This window comes from Cebidichthys violaceus, unplaced genomic scaffold (genome assembly GCF_023349555.1).
Source record: "Cebidichthys violaceus isolate CVI_PGR_0920_01 unplaced genomic scaffold, fCebVio1.0.p SCAF_20, whole genome shotgun sequence".
In the NCBI taxonomy this organism is placed as follows: Eukaryota; Metazoa; Chordata; class Actinopteri; order Perciformes; family Stichaeidae; genus Cebidichthys; species Cebidichthys violaceus.
Genome location: NW_027176373.1, coordinates 11820972 through 11838657, shown reverse-complemented (window position 1 = coordinate 11838657; position 17686 = coordinate 11820972). Strand labels below are relative to the sequence as shown.

The 17686-nt window shown below is 41.2% G+C and overlaps 1 protein-coding gene across 1 annotated transcript; it reads left to right on the top strand.

The window, feature by feature from the left end:
* The first annotated feature begins 7083 nt into the window (after positions 1 to 7083).
* LOC137876820 (uncharacterized) lies at positions 7084 to 14010 on the top strand. Its single transcript, XM_068716619.1, has 3 exons — positions 7084 to 10331; positions 11687 to 11761; positions 13350 to 14010. Exons 1-3 carry the CDS (start codon positions 7084 to 7086, stop codon positions 13567 to 13569), a joined length of 3543 nt encoding a protein of 1180 aa, XP_068572720.1. The 3' UTR covers positions 13570 to 14010.
* The last annotated feature ends 3676 nt before the right edge of the window (positions 14011 to 17686 follow it).

The following is a 17686-nucleotide window of genomic DNA, read 5'->3' as shown; positions in this document are numbered from 1 at the left end:
TACTACACACACACACCGCACGCATCTTTTGTTCGGGTTCAACTTCAGCTGAGCCGAGGCGCTTCGGCCGAGCGTGTCTCCTCTGATTGCTCATCGTCGACAGCTCTGCCATCTCTCGTGTGTTGTATTGTAAGGACCTCTGACAGGTTAGCAAAATCTGAGATCATGCTGTAGTGGAGAAAACGAGACACGATGGAGAGGCAAAAGAAAAGTCATTGTAGTGTGTTGTGCAGCTCCAACATATAAGATGAAGAAAAGCATAGTTGAGCGGGTCATCAGTCTTTTTGCCTGAGCGGAGGTATTGCAGTTATTCCCGTGTCAGCCATTAGTGGCGACTGATCAACTTGGGTCGGCTCAAACCACTTACAAAATAAGTGCAGGGCTGTTAAGCAGCAGCGAAAGGAGGTTGACTTGGGGTTGACTTGGATGGGGTGGGGGGGGATCCACTTAGGGATTAATGAAGGTGATGATAGCAACAAGCAAAGATCAATACAAGTCAATAACCACAGCTTGCAACAGCTTAAAATTAGACCCTTTTTGGGCTTAATTGCTGCACACAAATATCAGAAATAATGCTGCTGGGACGCACTGTACGGGAGAAATTTACATGTCGCAGCGACCCAAGTGTGAACTGTGTGAAATGATCGGCTGTATTTGGCCTTGACATTGTGAAGCCCAGGCGTAGCACAGTAGAGAAAGTGTATCTGGAGCAGTAGACATTGGAACGGTATCAACATGATGAAAAGTGTCATAAACTGTCACCTCAGTGTTCCTTTTTTTTTTTTTTCGTCGGAACATCGTCTTACCAGCCACAGTAGGGTTATGTAGGTGCTGCTATCAAGCTCGATCCATCCCATGCACACGTGTCTTTCCCCCTGCCCCGTCCTTCAGGTGTACTTCTGTGCTGTCAGATCACCAAGTGGCTGTTTGCATGTTATAAGCAAAGAAAACAGATACTATATAGATACTATATATACATAGATATGTTTTTCCACTGAGAAATGCGTATCGGAATACATATACATCTGATGCACGCTCTCAAAGACAATACACACACATTGAAAGTTCCACACTCATACATACACACATATACGCTATTGCAAACAGTAATTTGTGGAAATACCTAAAAGAATCACATTTTTTATCCTGTTGAAAATAAATTTAATCTTCTAGATATACATAATGCTATTGTGTTATGCGATGAGATGCTTTCTTTTCTGTTTTGACCCTTATGATTTTCATAGATAAGAACATCGATCCATAAACTTGTGTTAATCTTTGAAATGATGATCAAACAAACACTATTGTGAAATCAAACCATTTACTCACCCTCCATATCTATCCCTTGAAAAAAAAAAAAAGCAGAAAAAAAAATCAAAATAGATAAAACGGTATAAAAAAATAAAGTTGATGTATTCTCTGCTTGTGTATAGTGAATGTTCCTCAGTCACTGGGCGTGGCAGCGAGTGGCACACACACCAGTCGACTGTGACAGTGCAGATCTGTTAATAACTTTTTTTGTACACCTGCTTATCATTGTAAAGCTGATAATAGTGATTCTTATGATTTCCTTGATCTGGTAATGTGTTTTGTTAATATGTCACAAATAAAGTTTTTCTTAAATATCTTAATATTCAAGCTGTGTTTGGACTTGATTTCAATGAACAGTGGTGGTAATACTAATGAGAGAGGAGCTTCTTCTTTGTTTTTCGGCTTCCTACCTGCAGCTTTCTATAATTCCATGTGTTTCACTCTTTATATTTTAGTGGACAGTTACGGTATTTGGAACAATTAACTGCAATAAATGAAAGGCAGAATTTGGATAACAGCCTTTCACAGCTACAGACTACTGGTAATGAAACCTATGTGGATGACAGTGTAACATTTATTCTCACCACATTGTTATTATTGTAGAATTAAATATTTTAGAACATTGTTGGAATATATACCACATTAGTCATCCTACAGGGACTGTTTCACTTGAATCTTTCCCATTAAACGATATTATTCCTGTAAATCTTGGGCCATAAACTGAAACATTTTGTCCTTGGACTGTTGAGAATGTTGCTCAATCACACTGACAATGCTACTCGATCAAACAGCTAACCACTTTAACTCAGCCAAGCCCTAAACATCTGTGTTTATTGGCAGGAGCGAACACTGTCGGAGCACATTTAAAACCAATTACCAAATGAAAAACAGTGTGAGATCAGCTTGATGGAAAGGGATGGTCATCCAAGCCGCTGACGTGACTGAGAAAATCCATGGAACAAACAGCAAATACACCAATCTGACTTGAATTATCCATTGAGCTCAAAGTAAAGGGGTCAGCAACATTTAAGCGTTTAAAGTTGGCAGGGATTCAAAGGTACTGGTAACATGCAGAACTTAATCTTTGTCTCCATATGAACAAAGTGTTCTCATGTATTTTGTTGTCTAGGAAGAAGGGCTCTGCTGGTGTCTGTGCCACGAGCTCCATCTGTCTGTAGAATGGAGAAAAACCTCCCTTCCTCCTCCAGGAGTCCATCTCTCCAGCAACACTGACACCTACTGATGAAAGACGAGACTGGCAGCTGACCCACATTGTGCATATTCTATGACATGAAAGTAGCAGAACTCATTCGTTTGTGTGTGTGTGTGTGTGTGTGTGCGTGCGTGTGTGTGTGTGTGTGTGTGTGTGTGTGTGTGTGTGTGTGTGTGTGTGTGTGTGTGTGTGTATGTGTGAGAATAAATGATAAAGAATAAAGGGCAATAATGACACACAGAATAATTAGCAGACACATGTATTTGCTTTTGTGTAAGTTGGGGCAAAAACAACCTTTTATAATTTCACATCCTATATTGTTCATGGTGTTGAAAACTGAATACATTAGTAATGTAACATACAAACATTTTGCACATACCTTTTTTTAATTAAAAAGCTGTTATCCACTGTTCACTAGATTGTATTTGCCAAAATAATTCAAACTCCAAACTCCATTTGTACTAAAAATCTTTGTTAACGTTATCTGTTTGATGTTAATTTGCCCATTAGTGGCCTTCAATTTTTTCAAATGCAGCTTTAAATAAATGTAAATCCTGTTCCTTAATTCAGCTATTACATCTCAGCAACATTGAAAACATGTATTCAACTGAACAATGAAAATGTTAGCTATTATGTGAAAACGCACTGCTTAGTTCCCTATTTACTACTACTTACGTTTATTAAACCTGATGTTATCTTCCAAGCATACTAGCTTTGACTGAAATGGATGTCCTGCTATTGCAAAAAGAAAGAACATTTCAACTGTTTGAACATGGACTCAAGAAAGAGCACATTTGAAACGTGACTTCACTTAAGGGAAAGTTCACCCCGAAATAAAAAATTCATATCTTTCATTTAAGGTGCTATATATCAATCTAGATTTTGTTTTTGGAGTGAGATATCGGCCGTAGAGTTGTCTGTCTTCCTTCTCTCCAAAATAATGGGACTATATTGCACGCAGCATGTGGTGCTCAAAGCGACAAAAAAATACATTTGAAAAAAATCAACATTTTTTTATGTTCTCTTTCCAGAAATCATAATGTTACTCCAAAAATGAAATTGAATGAAACTATATTTCCTTGGTACATATTACAAATCCTCCATGACTGGGGTCTGATGAAAAAGTGAGAAATAAAGGAAAAAATACTAACATTTATAAACTCCTATAAATAAGAAAAGACTATTAGGATAAATAAATGCAAAATACACAAGACTCTCACAGTGACGGTAAAACTGTTGTGCCATGTTATTAAAGCACAGTAGACACTTTCACTGATACAATATTGTGTAATCCCCCTGAGGCTATGGAACAGTTTTCTCAGCCTCATGTTCCCCATGGCTGCAGTGATGGAATATGAGTGCAATCCACTGAACTCTGCACACTCAGGCATCCTAAAGTATGAAACCGTTTCCAGCACAGTAACAATACCTTTTGTTAATTAATAGTAACTGCTGTCAAATTTAGTTTCAGAAGATTCTATCTTGTGACAAATTATGTGAAAAGGCTATAAACATTTATATTGTCTATCACAGTAAACCACAATAACATAAACATATTGCTACAGTCTGTATAGTGTTTTATACTGTATAATATTTTTTTTCTAGTCCCTTTAGTTTGAGGCAAACATTCATTCATAAAGGTGGCTCTATAAATCCACAAATTGCCAGGTGTAGCTGCCATACAGTGGCTTTGTGGGGGATTTAAAAAAATAAGTGAGTAAAAAAAAATAGGACTTTTGATCATTTTGGTCATTACTGATGTTGCGTTATTCAGTTCTGAAAGTTATTTTCCTAAAAGTTCTCAAACAAACTCTGCCTTTATTTGCTGTTAAAGCACAGAAGAAGAATCCAATGTGACAGAGCTCACTGTGGACAGTTTGGTAGGCTGCACTTTCACTGCACATCCCTCCAATCAAGAACACAAGAGTCACACTATGGATGACTGAATTGTTTAGAGCTGCCGGCCATTCATTTTGGACGGAAAATACTGTGTGAAAGGGATTTAAATCTGCATTTCATAACTGGTAATTACTTGGGATTGGAATATTTAGATCTTTTAATGATTTGTATGCCTAATTATTTTATTTCACTTAATTTAAAGTTTCCCTTAGCATCAGTGTATGTATCTGCCTGTTTATGTATCTTCTTCTTCTGCAATATTGTTTACTTTAATCACTGTTGGAAAGTGCTTGATGTACAACATGTAACAAACTATTATATGCGTGTGAGACTTGAAATTCAATAGTTTAATTCATAAAAACTTGCTGAGACTTCTATTGCATAACACACTAGCCTCAGACTACATACCCAAAGCTAAGACAGCAGTCACAATGTAAAACACTACCCTTACTTAGTCCTGTACCGTATTCAACAAAACCAGCTTCATGTCTGTCCAGATGTAACAGTATGACACTGAAATGAATATTTCCTGATAGCAGTCATAGTATTCAGATACTGTAATTGTAAAATAAAATATATATATATATATATATACAGTATATATATATATATATTTTATTATAGAATATAATGTGTTCGTTTCCTTTCTCAGACTACAGCCTTGTTAACATTTACATGTTTTGTACAGTTGTAATAAGTGCATATCCCTGCTTTTGAACTTGCATGGTAATTTACACACAGTCCCTACCCCACTGATGCAAGTCACTTCCTCTCTCTCTCTTTCTCTCTCTGTGTCTCCCTTGCTCTCTTTTCCTTTCTCCACCCAGCTGTAGATCAGGATGCATGAATGTTGGGAGGGAGGATAGTGGCAGAAATAAGAGAGGGGGAGAGGGGGTGAGAGGAAAAAAGAGAGAGAGAGAAAGAGAGAGAGAGAGAGGAGGAGGAGGTAAAAAGGCAAGACATAGTAGGACAGACAGTGTTGGAGGCAGCATACTGGAGCATACTGCTGTGTTGTGATTATGGAGTGAGCGTGGAGCGGCCGGACCAAAACAAGAGGAGAAGGGATTACAATGAGGACACAGCTAGGCTTGATGCCTGATCAATAAAAGGTAGGATAGTTTAAAATCTGAGCCTTTTAAGCACAGAGGGCTTATTAAGCAGCGCTGCTTTGCAGAACTGACTGCCTGCAGACTCCTTTGAGTTTGCATTCTGCCACTAAGGGATTTGAGATATGAAGACAAAGTCACTCGAAACCTTGAGGACACTGTGAATACGTACAACAGAAAAGCGGACAACTAGCTCCTGACATTTGGACTCAAGAAAACGAGACATCCCGCAGCAGGATCGAGCTAAAACACTCAGGTATGCCTGCTAAACAAAAATCACAAAAACACATTGGGCAGCATTTGTGCTGAAGCCAGAAACAGCTCTTTTCTTTAGTCCCGATCCTCTAAAAAGTGTGCGGCAACACAATAGCGTGTACATTTTTTGTTCATTCCACCACAAAGAGGGATTTAATGGTGAATTAAACAGGGCAGGACAGTTATCACTTAGCGTTAGAAGGTGACAACAGACATAGGTCACTTGACTGAGCTCAAGTAACGTAAAATGACATGACTGTGACACCACAGTTTTAATCCCTACAGGTATAGATGACGAAAGGCTCTCTTTTTTTTGCGATTTTGACATCCCTGGATGAAGGCTGCTGGGGAGGATGAGGAGGGGGCAACAGTGAAGGGAGCCTTGTCAGAATGTCTTTGCAGGAAATTTGTCATAAATCAACGCTCTACGGCGAGCACAAATGCACACATTACCACTGTGTATTTTGTAGTGTCCAACAGTACCTGTTCATATGCAAACCTCCACACATTATCACACCGTCAATGACTACTGGACTGTTGTTGCGTAAATCATTAAAAAAAAGAAGAAGAAAGAAACGAAAAAACGACCTCTTGGACACACAAGAATGCTGGCACATGTGAATTCATGGGTGGCACTGGCACACACACACACACACACACCAAACGCCACCTCTGTGAGTGGGTGCTCCAGTTAAATGCATGCAGAGCCTAATGAAGTATATCGCATCAGTGTATATACATTATGGCCTCTTTCCAAGGTGAGCTGAGTGTGGAGGACAACATAGAGGAGGCTGCTTGCTATACGACAAACATTTCAATGAAGAGGAGAGAGAGAGAGTTCACCACAGGAGCTTTGTTTTGAATTTCCCATTCCACAAATGAATTATTCTTTGTGCTGTCAGACATTGAGGGGGGATCTGTGCGGTATGTTTGAACTGCTAATATAACATAGAACGCTTTTTTCTTTTATAGCCACAGCATTTACATATTGGTATTGATATTTCTTATCCAGTCATACCATGTCACAGAAGTTTAAAAGTCGTGTCTCAAATCTGCAACTGAGTTTTGACAACCCTGGTTATCCTTCATTTCTGCAGTATTGAAGCAGTTCCTCGTACCCTCGTCTAGCTCTGTGCATTGTTTCAACTTGTCCTGCTTACTCATGACTTTCTCTCACAGCGCCGTCTCACACGCCTCTCACTGTAAACTTCTTCCTCTCTTACTTTTAGGCGGATGTAATGGTGTGGAAACGCTGCCGCTCTCTCGATTCGTAAGGCTTTTGAGTCAGCCACACAAGGGATGGGGAGACGAGCGGCCGACCTGACAACTTCGGTTCCAGTTTTAGGTGTCCCTGCCCTGGTTGGAGTGCGTGGCTGGAGGACAACGGGAGGAGGCAGAAGCGGAGGAGCCCTGCTGCAGACGTGGGGACCTCAGTGCAGCATTGGTGTTCAGACGTCCCCAGGGATCAGCAGACAATCCACCCAGCACGGTGTACAGCTAACCGACACACTCTCGACGCCATCAGATAACATTACTCAAACGACCAAGAGTTACATTACGAAGGAAACGGAGTACAAGGAGATATTGCTGCTAACAAAGAGTGACAAGGAGAAAAAGACTCTTTTAAAACAGAAAAGTGGGGAATCCAAGACCAAAAAGGAAGTGACTTTCAAAGCACTTGGAGGTGAGGCCTCTGAGGATGTGGCCTGCAGTCGGAGGAGCAGTTGTGGGACTTATTGCTATGCCAGGGCAATCAAGACCAACCCACACCTTGCGGTAACCAACGTCAGGCCCAAATTGAAATCTGCCGCCCGCTACACAAACGGCAGCGTGGTAGATTCGGAGGCAATCGGTGGGATTAGCGTTCATAACGATGAGGCAGAGCCTGCAAACTCTCGTGGAATAGACCAAACAAGACTGCAAGGTCACTATGCGGAGCGGTGTGAGAAGACGCTGCTGTTATCTGCCGCCCCACCTTTCGGTGTGACACAAAAGATATGCTGCCATTGTGGAGGCAGACAGTCTGTAACCGCCGGAGTTGCGACTTTGCTGGAGAAAAGCTCTGCTACTCATGCTTGCATCGGAGAGAAACCATTAAAGGCAGCCCTCACCTCGTTCTCCACTACCACGCATGTCCCCATGCTGAACATTGAGAAAGACGTTAAGCCAAGCCATCATGAGATCTCTGAGAGCATCACGTACAGAGACAAAAGGACACATGTTAATTCACAACTATTATATTTTAGTGAAGAACTAAAGTATGGAAATGCACCACACCCAGCATGCCCAGTGCACTCCAGGGGCAACTTGGTCACTTTGTCACAGACACATGCTGCCATCGATGCGACATCGCCTCAACCCACTGCCATCCTACATGCTAAAACCATCACGGTCACTAAAGCAACTATTGAAACAAGACAAGAGGATGCCAGTACAAAATCTTTGGCAAAACCATCCCAGGACAGTAAGATCCCCCGGCCAACTAGCCTCACGTTGACCCCACAGATGGCCACGGCTACCAAACCGAACAACCCGCATTCACACACTTATCCTAAGCACCTCCAGATACCCCAACACAACTCTACGCAACGTAACATGTCTCAAAATGTGTGTGCGTCTGTACACGCTACGCCCGAAGGTGCTCTGTCGCCACCTTCTTGTTCGCACACCGCAGCTGCTGGACCTGGAAACACAACCATCGACAACATGCGGGAAATAATCGCAAGCTTCAATACCGCACTGATGTCCACTGAAAGTATACCCGCTGAAGTTGCTCAACGTGAAACACATGCAGCGCGAGTAAACACAGCAACAAAAACAACTCATAGCCCACGAATGACCCATAAACGTCCCAACTTAGCACTGGCAGCCAATGCATCAGAACCCATTTATAAACAGGAAACAACTGCGCGGCATTTACCCACAAGTCCACCACGTACATCACGCGCTCCGAATCATACGACGCAAGAAAAGCCGTGCTTAAATGTAGACAGCGAATCACCAGGTAAAGTATCTTTCTCAACTGTAGTCCCCACACCACACACAAGGACGCCACATCCACTTCTCAGCACCGTTGTCCCACGCAGTACATTAAATCACAACTCTAATCCAAATCATATAAGCACTAAACATAAATCTGCTGCTCGACAAATCTTTCAACCAAACTGCTCCAATTCTGAGCCCACTCTTCACGTCTCCACAGCATCTCTAAACGCAACGCCAATTGCAGCAAAACCCCTGGACTCAAAAGCTAGGCTGCTTTCAAGTGCGGCTCCCAGCTCCACGTCTACATGCGACGGCACTCTGTACGAAAATAAAGCCCTCAGGTACTCCTCAGTCAATCTCAAAAATTCACCACCCACAGCCACCAGCTCTTCATCTGCGTCGACAGGGAACCAAAGTAATGTCTGTGTATCAGGTGCATCTTCACGTCAATCAGCAGACACAACACAACACGACACAGATCTCAGTCGTAATGAAGCGCCTCGCGTACATCGACCTGATCGCACACGGGCATCAGACAGCAGAGTCTGTAATGAATCTGGGGTCGTTCGCAATCAGGAATACAACTCCGCAACAACTCCAGTTGAATTATCTGAGCCGCTAAATGTGTCAAAAAATCACAACAGAGGCGGTGATGCGAGCCCCCACCCCCCTAAATCAACCATTACTTCTGATACTGAATCTGATGAAAACACATTCAATGGTAATCTACTCAATGAATTAGTTGTGTCCGAGTCAAATGACCATGAAGATTCAAATCTGTCCCAGGTCACCAACCTTCAGAATTACATTTCCCTAATTAAGTCAAGCAGCTCTTGTCTGCAGGGTTGCATAAACACAGAACAACAAAGGCTTGCACATTGTCAAGGATATGCAGAAACAGGACATGAGGGACACTGCGCTACATGCCCACCAGTAAAAACAGCCCAGGAGACGGATTCAAATGCAGAACAGTTTGCCTCTGGAGTCTCAGTCAGGCATGCAAATATTAAGCTTAAATCCAATGCAGATAAACACACCCTTCCCAAATACCCAACACCCACTCGCAAAGCGCAGACAAACTGTGCGCCCATCATCTCATCACTTGAAAACACTGGTGCACATGTCGAGCACATCACCGAACCTTCAGTCAACCAAAACTCTGAGTCAGGCTCTTCATCCCAAATACCACAACCACACACAAGTCCGGAGCTTTCATTCACCACACCGGGCCCTGAACAAGGTTCCGTGCCACCGCCGTCTTCGGCGACGCACACGGCATCCCATCCCCGCCTCTGGTGCTGCGAGGCGGAGGCAATCGTCAGACAGTATTCGGGGTTCAGCTCTGCTCCCCCTCAGCCGGGCCCAGAGGACACCAGCCAGGCTCACTCCCACCCAGCCACTGTGGCCCTGTTGCTGCCGCCCTCCCCACAGTGTCGCAAATCAGCAGCCCTGCAGCAGAGGCTGGAGACGGTGGAGGCCAGCCTGGCGGCCAACAAGGACAGGATCACTACTCTGCTCAACATTATCCATGACCTGGAGACGTGCCACAGTCCCACCGGCGGGTAAGAGGATGCGTGAGGGTGCGTGAGGGTGCGTGAGGGTGCGTGTGCCTGCACGTGTGCGAAATCACTCCTCTAGTGGGATGTTTTACTTTACATAAAGACTCGCAACATAAATATTCCACGATGCTTATTAATGACTTATAGTTTCACAATACAAAACCTGCAGGGTCAGATATGACTGAATTATTCATATACTCTACATTCGGTCCAGTAAAGGTGTAGCTGTTTGCCAGAAAGAGAATTACTTTAAAAGCTGTCCTGCAGTGCTGATCTTCAACTATCCAGTGAGTCATCACTTGCATTTACTCACTCAGAGCCTTTGCCATTCAATGGCAAATTGTATTGATTTTCCATCTAAAAATAACTTCTGTGTTTTTGTAATTGAATGTATGATTATTCATCCATAGTTTAGAGGAAAACTACTGGTTACTGTGATAGCAATAACAAACCTATACATATTGTATACAGTTGAGATTTTTGCTGTAATTAACACATACAGATATCAGTTTTGTTTTACAACCATATTTAGTTGCACAAACAAAAAATTAACAGATTATCAATATTTGATATTTTGTAATCCTGCCTGGTGCATTGAAGAAAGAATATATAAAATCAGTGCAACACCGTTGTCTTCCAAAATGTAATTGGTAAATTTGAACTATTTTTAAAAAATGTACACAATTTGTAAGAAATGTGGTAGACGAAGCACATTGTGTGCCACTTTGTGTAACACTGACTTTGTGCTGACATTGAACTAGTACCCACATTGGAAATAAGCCTTAACAAGAGAAACAAAATTATGATTTCTACCATTTATCACATACACTATGATGTAAAATACCTTTTGAAGGCAAACATACTGTTAAGATGTCATGCAGCTGGCTCCATGGCCACGATGAACGTGCCTTAAATCAGGAATCCTAGCGTGATGATGTGCGGCCTAAACACTGTTACAAGTTTGCAAACAGGTCCTTGAATGTGTGCCCGAGTGTGACGGAAACCTACTTGGGCATTTCAAGAGGGCCCGTCTCGGGGAGATTTATTTAGCCATATAACTCTTCTGGGACAAATGACGGGAATTAAAACCGCCTTCTGGCAATGTGTCTCTGTCAATCATTCTCATCCACCGTGTTGTGCTAATCAGTTGCGACTGCCTCTGAGGTCATGTTTCAGAATAACCAACTCCTAATAACCGACTGATATCTGACATAATGCATGTTATGCAGCTCATTGCTGCCAACAGCAGTCTGAAGAAATATCAGCCTAAAAGGATGAGTAGAGTGAATAGTGAGAGTTTTGGAGGTTTCCCTCATTTACTGTGTGCAATTTCTTTTTCCTTTTTTTTGTTATCCTAGTCGGCGATGCTACAAAACTGGACAGGACCTCAGAAACTGCTCAACCTGCCAGAAGACTGCTTGTATTGTCTACAGGTGAGATAGTAGTGAAATTGCCTACATGCATGCATTTTAACTGATAAGTGATCAGCTCTAGAATTCCGCTCTTGTCCGAATATGAAACTAAAATTGCAGAATATCATGACTATACATCACATGGCTTAGAGCTTTTCCTTGATGTTGATGAAAGGCCGGGGCAGGAAGCCTTCTTTTAGATTATGTTAAAAATGTGTCTGGGCTTGAGGTATTCAGGATATTAAGAAAACAATTAGAATAAAATCAATAATTTAGAACAGCAGTCCAATTGAATAGAGATATCATGAACTGCCGCAGGCCGAGTGCGTATATTAGTTAGACAAAGAAATGAATGTAACATAACGTGGATATCAATAAATTCAGAATTACTTACAAAGACACACAGAAGTGGGACCATGCATCACTTAATTATGCAATTTCAAAAATATCGGTTTCATATTAAACTTCCCTTTGTGCTTGAGACACACAGTTCAACAAGGTTGAGCCCATTTGCCATTTCAGTTGCCAAGCACTTCTCTGGCAGCCTGTTCATTTCACTTCTCTGAGAATTAATGACTTACTGTATGGGCAGCTTACCAAATGAAAAGCTCTGTATTGCCCAATTGTTTCTCACTCAGAATACATAGGGAGATTACATTTTCCCCTCCGAGCAAATCATAAAGCTTTTGGAACAACCGACACATTTAAGCGCCGACTGTATGTGACTCAACCTATTCACACAGCAGATTTACGGAGATTGAGAGGCACTCTCTGAAATTCAAAGTAGCAAAGAGGAAGTTGTGCCCAAGCAGCCTGCACGATAAATTTATAATGATCCCTTTACTGAAGTCATGTTAACATTGTTAAGTGTTTTGGCATGAAAGGCAAGCTGTGAGAGGTAGTTGAATTTATCTAAAGTGGCCTTATCTTAAAATGAGACATTTGGCGTTAAGTAAATTCAATTTAAAAGGTGAAACGGTTATTTTCAATTAAATAAAAAAAAGAAAATGACAGACTTATGCATTATGATACAATACTTGTACGTTTTAATATTCCAACTTTGATCTTCGTTTGCACCCATTAGCTGAAATGTTGCATCAGTTGGACGTGATAGAGAGAAGAAAAAAAAAGCAATTGTCCCAGAAACACTTTTTTTTGAAAGGAGGTTATGAGACGCCGATAAATCTAAGTCTTCTCATTATCTTTTGGAGAAAAAAAAAGCCTCATGCTCTACAAAGCAAAACCTAAAACGGTCGTTATCTTGAAATATTCAAAACATTCCTCTTGATCTACTTATTTTCAAAACCGCTTTTGAATGACAAAAATATTCTGCCCAAGTTGATTTGCTGACTGGAGTGTGTTGGCGTCTGGTCCTTAAAGGCCAAGTGGAAGACAAAGAAATTTGAACAAGATGTTCACACCTTTAAAAAGAAAAAGGAGACCCTGCCAGGAATGTCTGCCTGCCTGAACCAATCAACCGCTTTGAAATCTGACAAACGTATGCATTGATTTGCATCCTTTGGCTTGGGCTGAATGATACATTTTATGTTGTTTCACATCAGTGTTTTAGTGAATTTTGGGCTGCATGTCTCTCTGTCTGTCTGTTCAGTGTGGAGTATGACTTCAGGCAGCAGGAAAGACGCTTCTTGGAAGTTTTGAATCATCCAGCAAGAGGAAATAATGCTTTCTCTATGCACCTATCCCAGCCCCTGAACTTCAGCCTGCTCCGAAATGTCGTCATTAAGAATTTAACAAAGTCAAAGGTGAGAAGCAAAAAGCTGTGCAAGACCCTGTTCAAGTGGCTGCCCAAGAAGATCCAGCAAGTGTAGACCTCTAAACAATACCTGTGTGCTGTCTCATTGATAGCCATGAGCCTGTGTTACAAGTGACCAGCAGAAGCCTTCCGAGGGCTCTATTCCCTTCTTACCCACAGAATGAGATTACTTTAAATTAGGCTCTTTCCCGGTAGAGTTCCACTCTCCTGCACATTGTCAAAGCTTATTAATATGATTTTGTACTCAAATTTGCCCCTGCTCTTTGTGACCTTCAGCTAGTTTCATCTAAAAGGAATTAATAATTTTACCTTTGAAAGTTAATGTTATTTTGTTGTCAACCTGCCTGCTTAGAATGTATGGCTAGCCACAGATTTCTTTATCCGACAGTCTGTTATGCACACTTCTGATTAATGCACTATGAGTTACCGTTGATGTTACATTTCCCCTTCAATTGTCCCTTTTACCTGCTTCTCCTGAAACTAAATGTGCAGCATAAAACACGTTTTTTGAATGGAATTCCTTTGAAATGCAAAAATAAATCCGAATTTGCTGATTGTTTATTTGTCTGTAAATATGTTCCAGTATTGTCCAGAGCTTTGTTTAATTCTCTTAATGCAAGTAATGAATGAAATAGAGAAAAATGTTCAGCTGAGGCATATAGCTTCAGTGCATCTAAACCTTTTCACATCTCCAAACTAGCTACTAAATAGAGAAACATTCATTATGCCTTTGCCAATTGTGCCGATGGTCTCCAAATCCCCAAACAATCCGAACTTCATAAAAGGTTTCGGGGTAAAACAAAGACATGCCTAAACGCTGCAATGAAGCGTGAGTCACAATCAAAATGTCCATGTGCACATGCTCTAGCCCACGAACACGCAGGCCCATGGAAATAAAACGCAAACTACAGCAAAATGAAACAAAAGCTTGCAGTTGCTTTCACCGAAGCATCAGTGCAATCAGTGCGAGGGGAACATGAGATTTAGAGTTTATGAGTAAGGAACGTATAAACAAATGATCTAAGCAGTAAGCCAAGTAAACATCGTGATATTACCTTTGGAGCAGGAAGTACTTAGGTGCTTTAATTAAAAAACTACTAAGAAGAAATTAGAACAACTGAAAATGAAATTCTTGCAACAATGGTACTAGTGGGAGATGTGGGTCCATAGCAGCTGTGACAGCCTTGTAGCCTCATGCAGGTAACAGTTCTGGCACCAAGGCACATTTAACTAAAGGCCCTTTTCAAAGCAGCCAAATTGACATGTCATTGCAGGGTAAACTGTAATAGATAAGATATTTTTTTTGGCCCTGTTACATTTAGGTGGGCCAGGGTTGGGGTACTGTGCATGCTGGCTCACTGGAATGACTGCGACACTAAATAGAATGGAGCCATAAAGAATTTTCCAATCAATTACACCTGTGTTTACCGTGCAATTACATGTAAAAGGGCTTATTGTAAGGGAGAGTGAGTTGTTTTTTTTAACTATAAAAATGATAACAATGCATGCATGCATGCATGCATACATACAGAGCTGCAATGTTCAGAAAACGGCCAAAAATCTTTATTCTTTATGTAACTTAAAGAGGACCTCCACTGACGTTTACGCATCAAAGTCTGCTGAAGGTCTTGGAGCGTACTACAGAATGGAATGGATTGCGGATGCTGATAGCATCCTGAATTGCGCATCAATTGCAACCACTAACTGCCCCGTCTCAAGGTCCAATTCACAAACGTTATTGCACTAATGATATTGCAAAACAAACAAGCCCATAGAGTTTTGCAGCCGAGTGCAATTTTCCCTTTTTTTGCGGAGGGAGAGGGAAAAAATTATTTGTTTATTTGACATGTTGGGGAGCTTTATTCATTCATTTTTCATGACTCAACTTTCATTGCATCCTGTCACTGCATCCCAAGATAAATGAGTTTTAGCAGAGCCTTCGTCTGGCTACAATCACTGCTGCCATGATTGCTAGAAAGTCTGGGTGTCACACAATGCGCTTCAGTTACCTCCATCACTCTGAAAACACAAATAGTTTAGCTGTAACTGCATGTTGCCATTAGTGCTGATCTTTGTGAATTGGACCGTTTTTGCAATGAGGCTCATTTGCATAGAAAGGGGCCAATTTTGCGCCAAAAGTATGCATATAACCTATTTTAAATATGTGCAAAAAGAACAGGAGCACAAAGACGCTATTTGTTTGGCAGCGCAGATAGGGGTTCATTTCACCCTCGTGAGTGCAAAGGGCAAAAGGATTTATTTTTGTCTTGTTTGTGCAGGCGACCGCAAAAGTCACGCAATCCTTTTGTGAGTTCGCCCCTGACGGTGTTATAGTGGTGCATTGCTAAAATGGTGCAGTACTCTCCTAACATAACGGGAGAATTTGTATTATAAGTGCCATGCAGTTGTTCTGAAGCTCCTTTTATAAGGCGTTAGAACTAAGTTATTTGTCAGAAATCATCCCAAAGTCATCTATACTGTAATGGTGGTGTTTAAGAATTGTGCATCATAATTCTAGCTAACGTTGTCGGCATGAGATAAAAATGCACTTACTTTATATGGATCCTATCTCACAATATTAGTTTCAAAGAGACATTATCATGAAACTTCCTAGCCAGAAAAGGAAAGACACAGAGAAGACAACATAGAAACTCACGAAATGGGATGAACACGCTTCCGTGCTTGCTCATGAAGAGAGTTCTAAATTCTTGACTTAAGAGCTCTGCTGAGATTCTGCAGTTCTCTGCCAACAGACTTGCCAATTTTGAAAAGTGGTACTGCTAAACAATATTGCACAAACAGCACTGCACTGAGTCCTCGAGCCAAAGACAAATGGGTCTATAAAACAAAACATAAACGGGTCAGACAACATATTGCACTTGTCCATATCAGAGAATATCTTTCACAGTGACTGAAACTACTTGTCATCTCTGTGAACATTAAAGACTTCAATTTCAAAATGGCTTGACAAGTAGTTCTATATAACATCAGTTCAAACCCTCCCCACAGCCATAAAAGTATCGGTGTAACTCACATGGTGGCAGAGAAGAACAATTTACTGAGTCTCAGTTGTGTAATCACAGCAACAATATGATTGTATTGCTTCTTTTGAAGAGTGGTGCCTGGGTCGAGCTGGGGGCACATATTGGTGGAAATAACCTAATCATTACAAACACGTCTGTTATGCCTCAGGAGATGATTCCACACCAGTCAGGCATGAAACGGCTGTGCTGGTGCACTTGTGATGTGCACAATTCTCTGATGAACTGCACAAAGAAACGCCTTAAGTAGTTTGTAAAGTAGCATTCTTTTCCCCTCTACTGTAAGTGTTTGTCTGTTTCTCTTTACCCACACATTTGATCAATTTCAACCTGCATTCATCTGCATTTATTGGGCAAGGGCATCTAGGTACAGTATATATGTGACATAGCCAGTTTTGTGGAATCCTATTTTGTATGAAATACTTCTTGTCTTGCAATATTCCTTTGCTAGTCTGTACTTCCATATTCTTACCATGTGTAAAATGTAGCCTTTTCCTAGCACATGTAAGTTGTAAGGAGGGCAGTTAGTTCTAGAATAAATTTAAAAAGTAGCATGTCATTATGTAAAATAACATGTCATTACTCACATATGTAACAAGTATGAAACACACAGCTATATAAAAAAAGTTCATGCATATAATATGTTCTTGTATAACAATATTTCCATTTGCTGCACAGTGATTAATCAAGCATGGTTGGCTGTTTGCGACCGTCTTATGACTTTGCACATAAAACCTGCCAGCTCCATTAATTGACATTGGCGGTATTAACTTTGAATCAAATGACTCCCTGTAAGGTGAAATGATGACTTGCACTGAAACACTACTGAAAAGTAACACCCCAGCTCTATACGTATGCAGCCCTCAGCCACTTTCTGCTCATTATTTTGGTTCACTGGTCCGTCTGGTTGAGGTCCAACGGCTCTCCCCAGCCCCTGAATAAAAAGCCATGGGCATCTGCCAGCTCACAAGCTCAAAAAAGCTGTACACTACCTGTGCATAGAAAACTGGCAGAGAGCTGAATCATTGTCATCACTATTTAAAATGCATTATACTATGCACACTATGACATATCACACTATACTATGACATATCACACTATACTAGGACATATCACACTATACTAGTACAC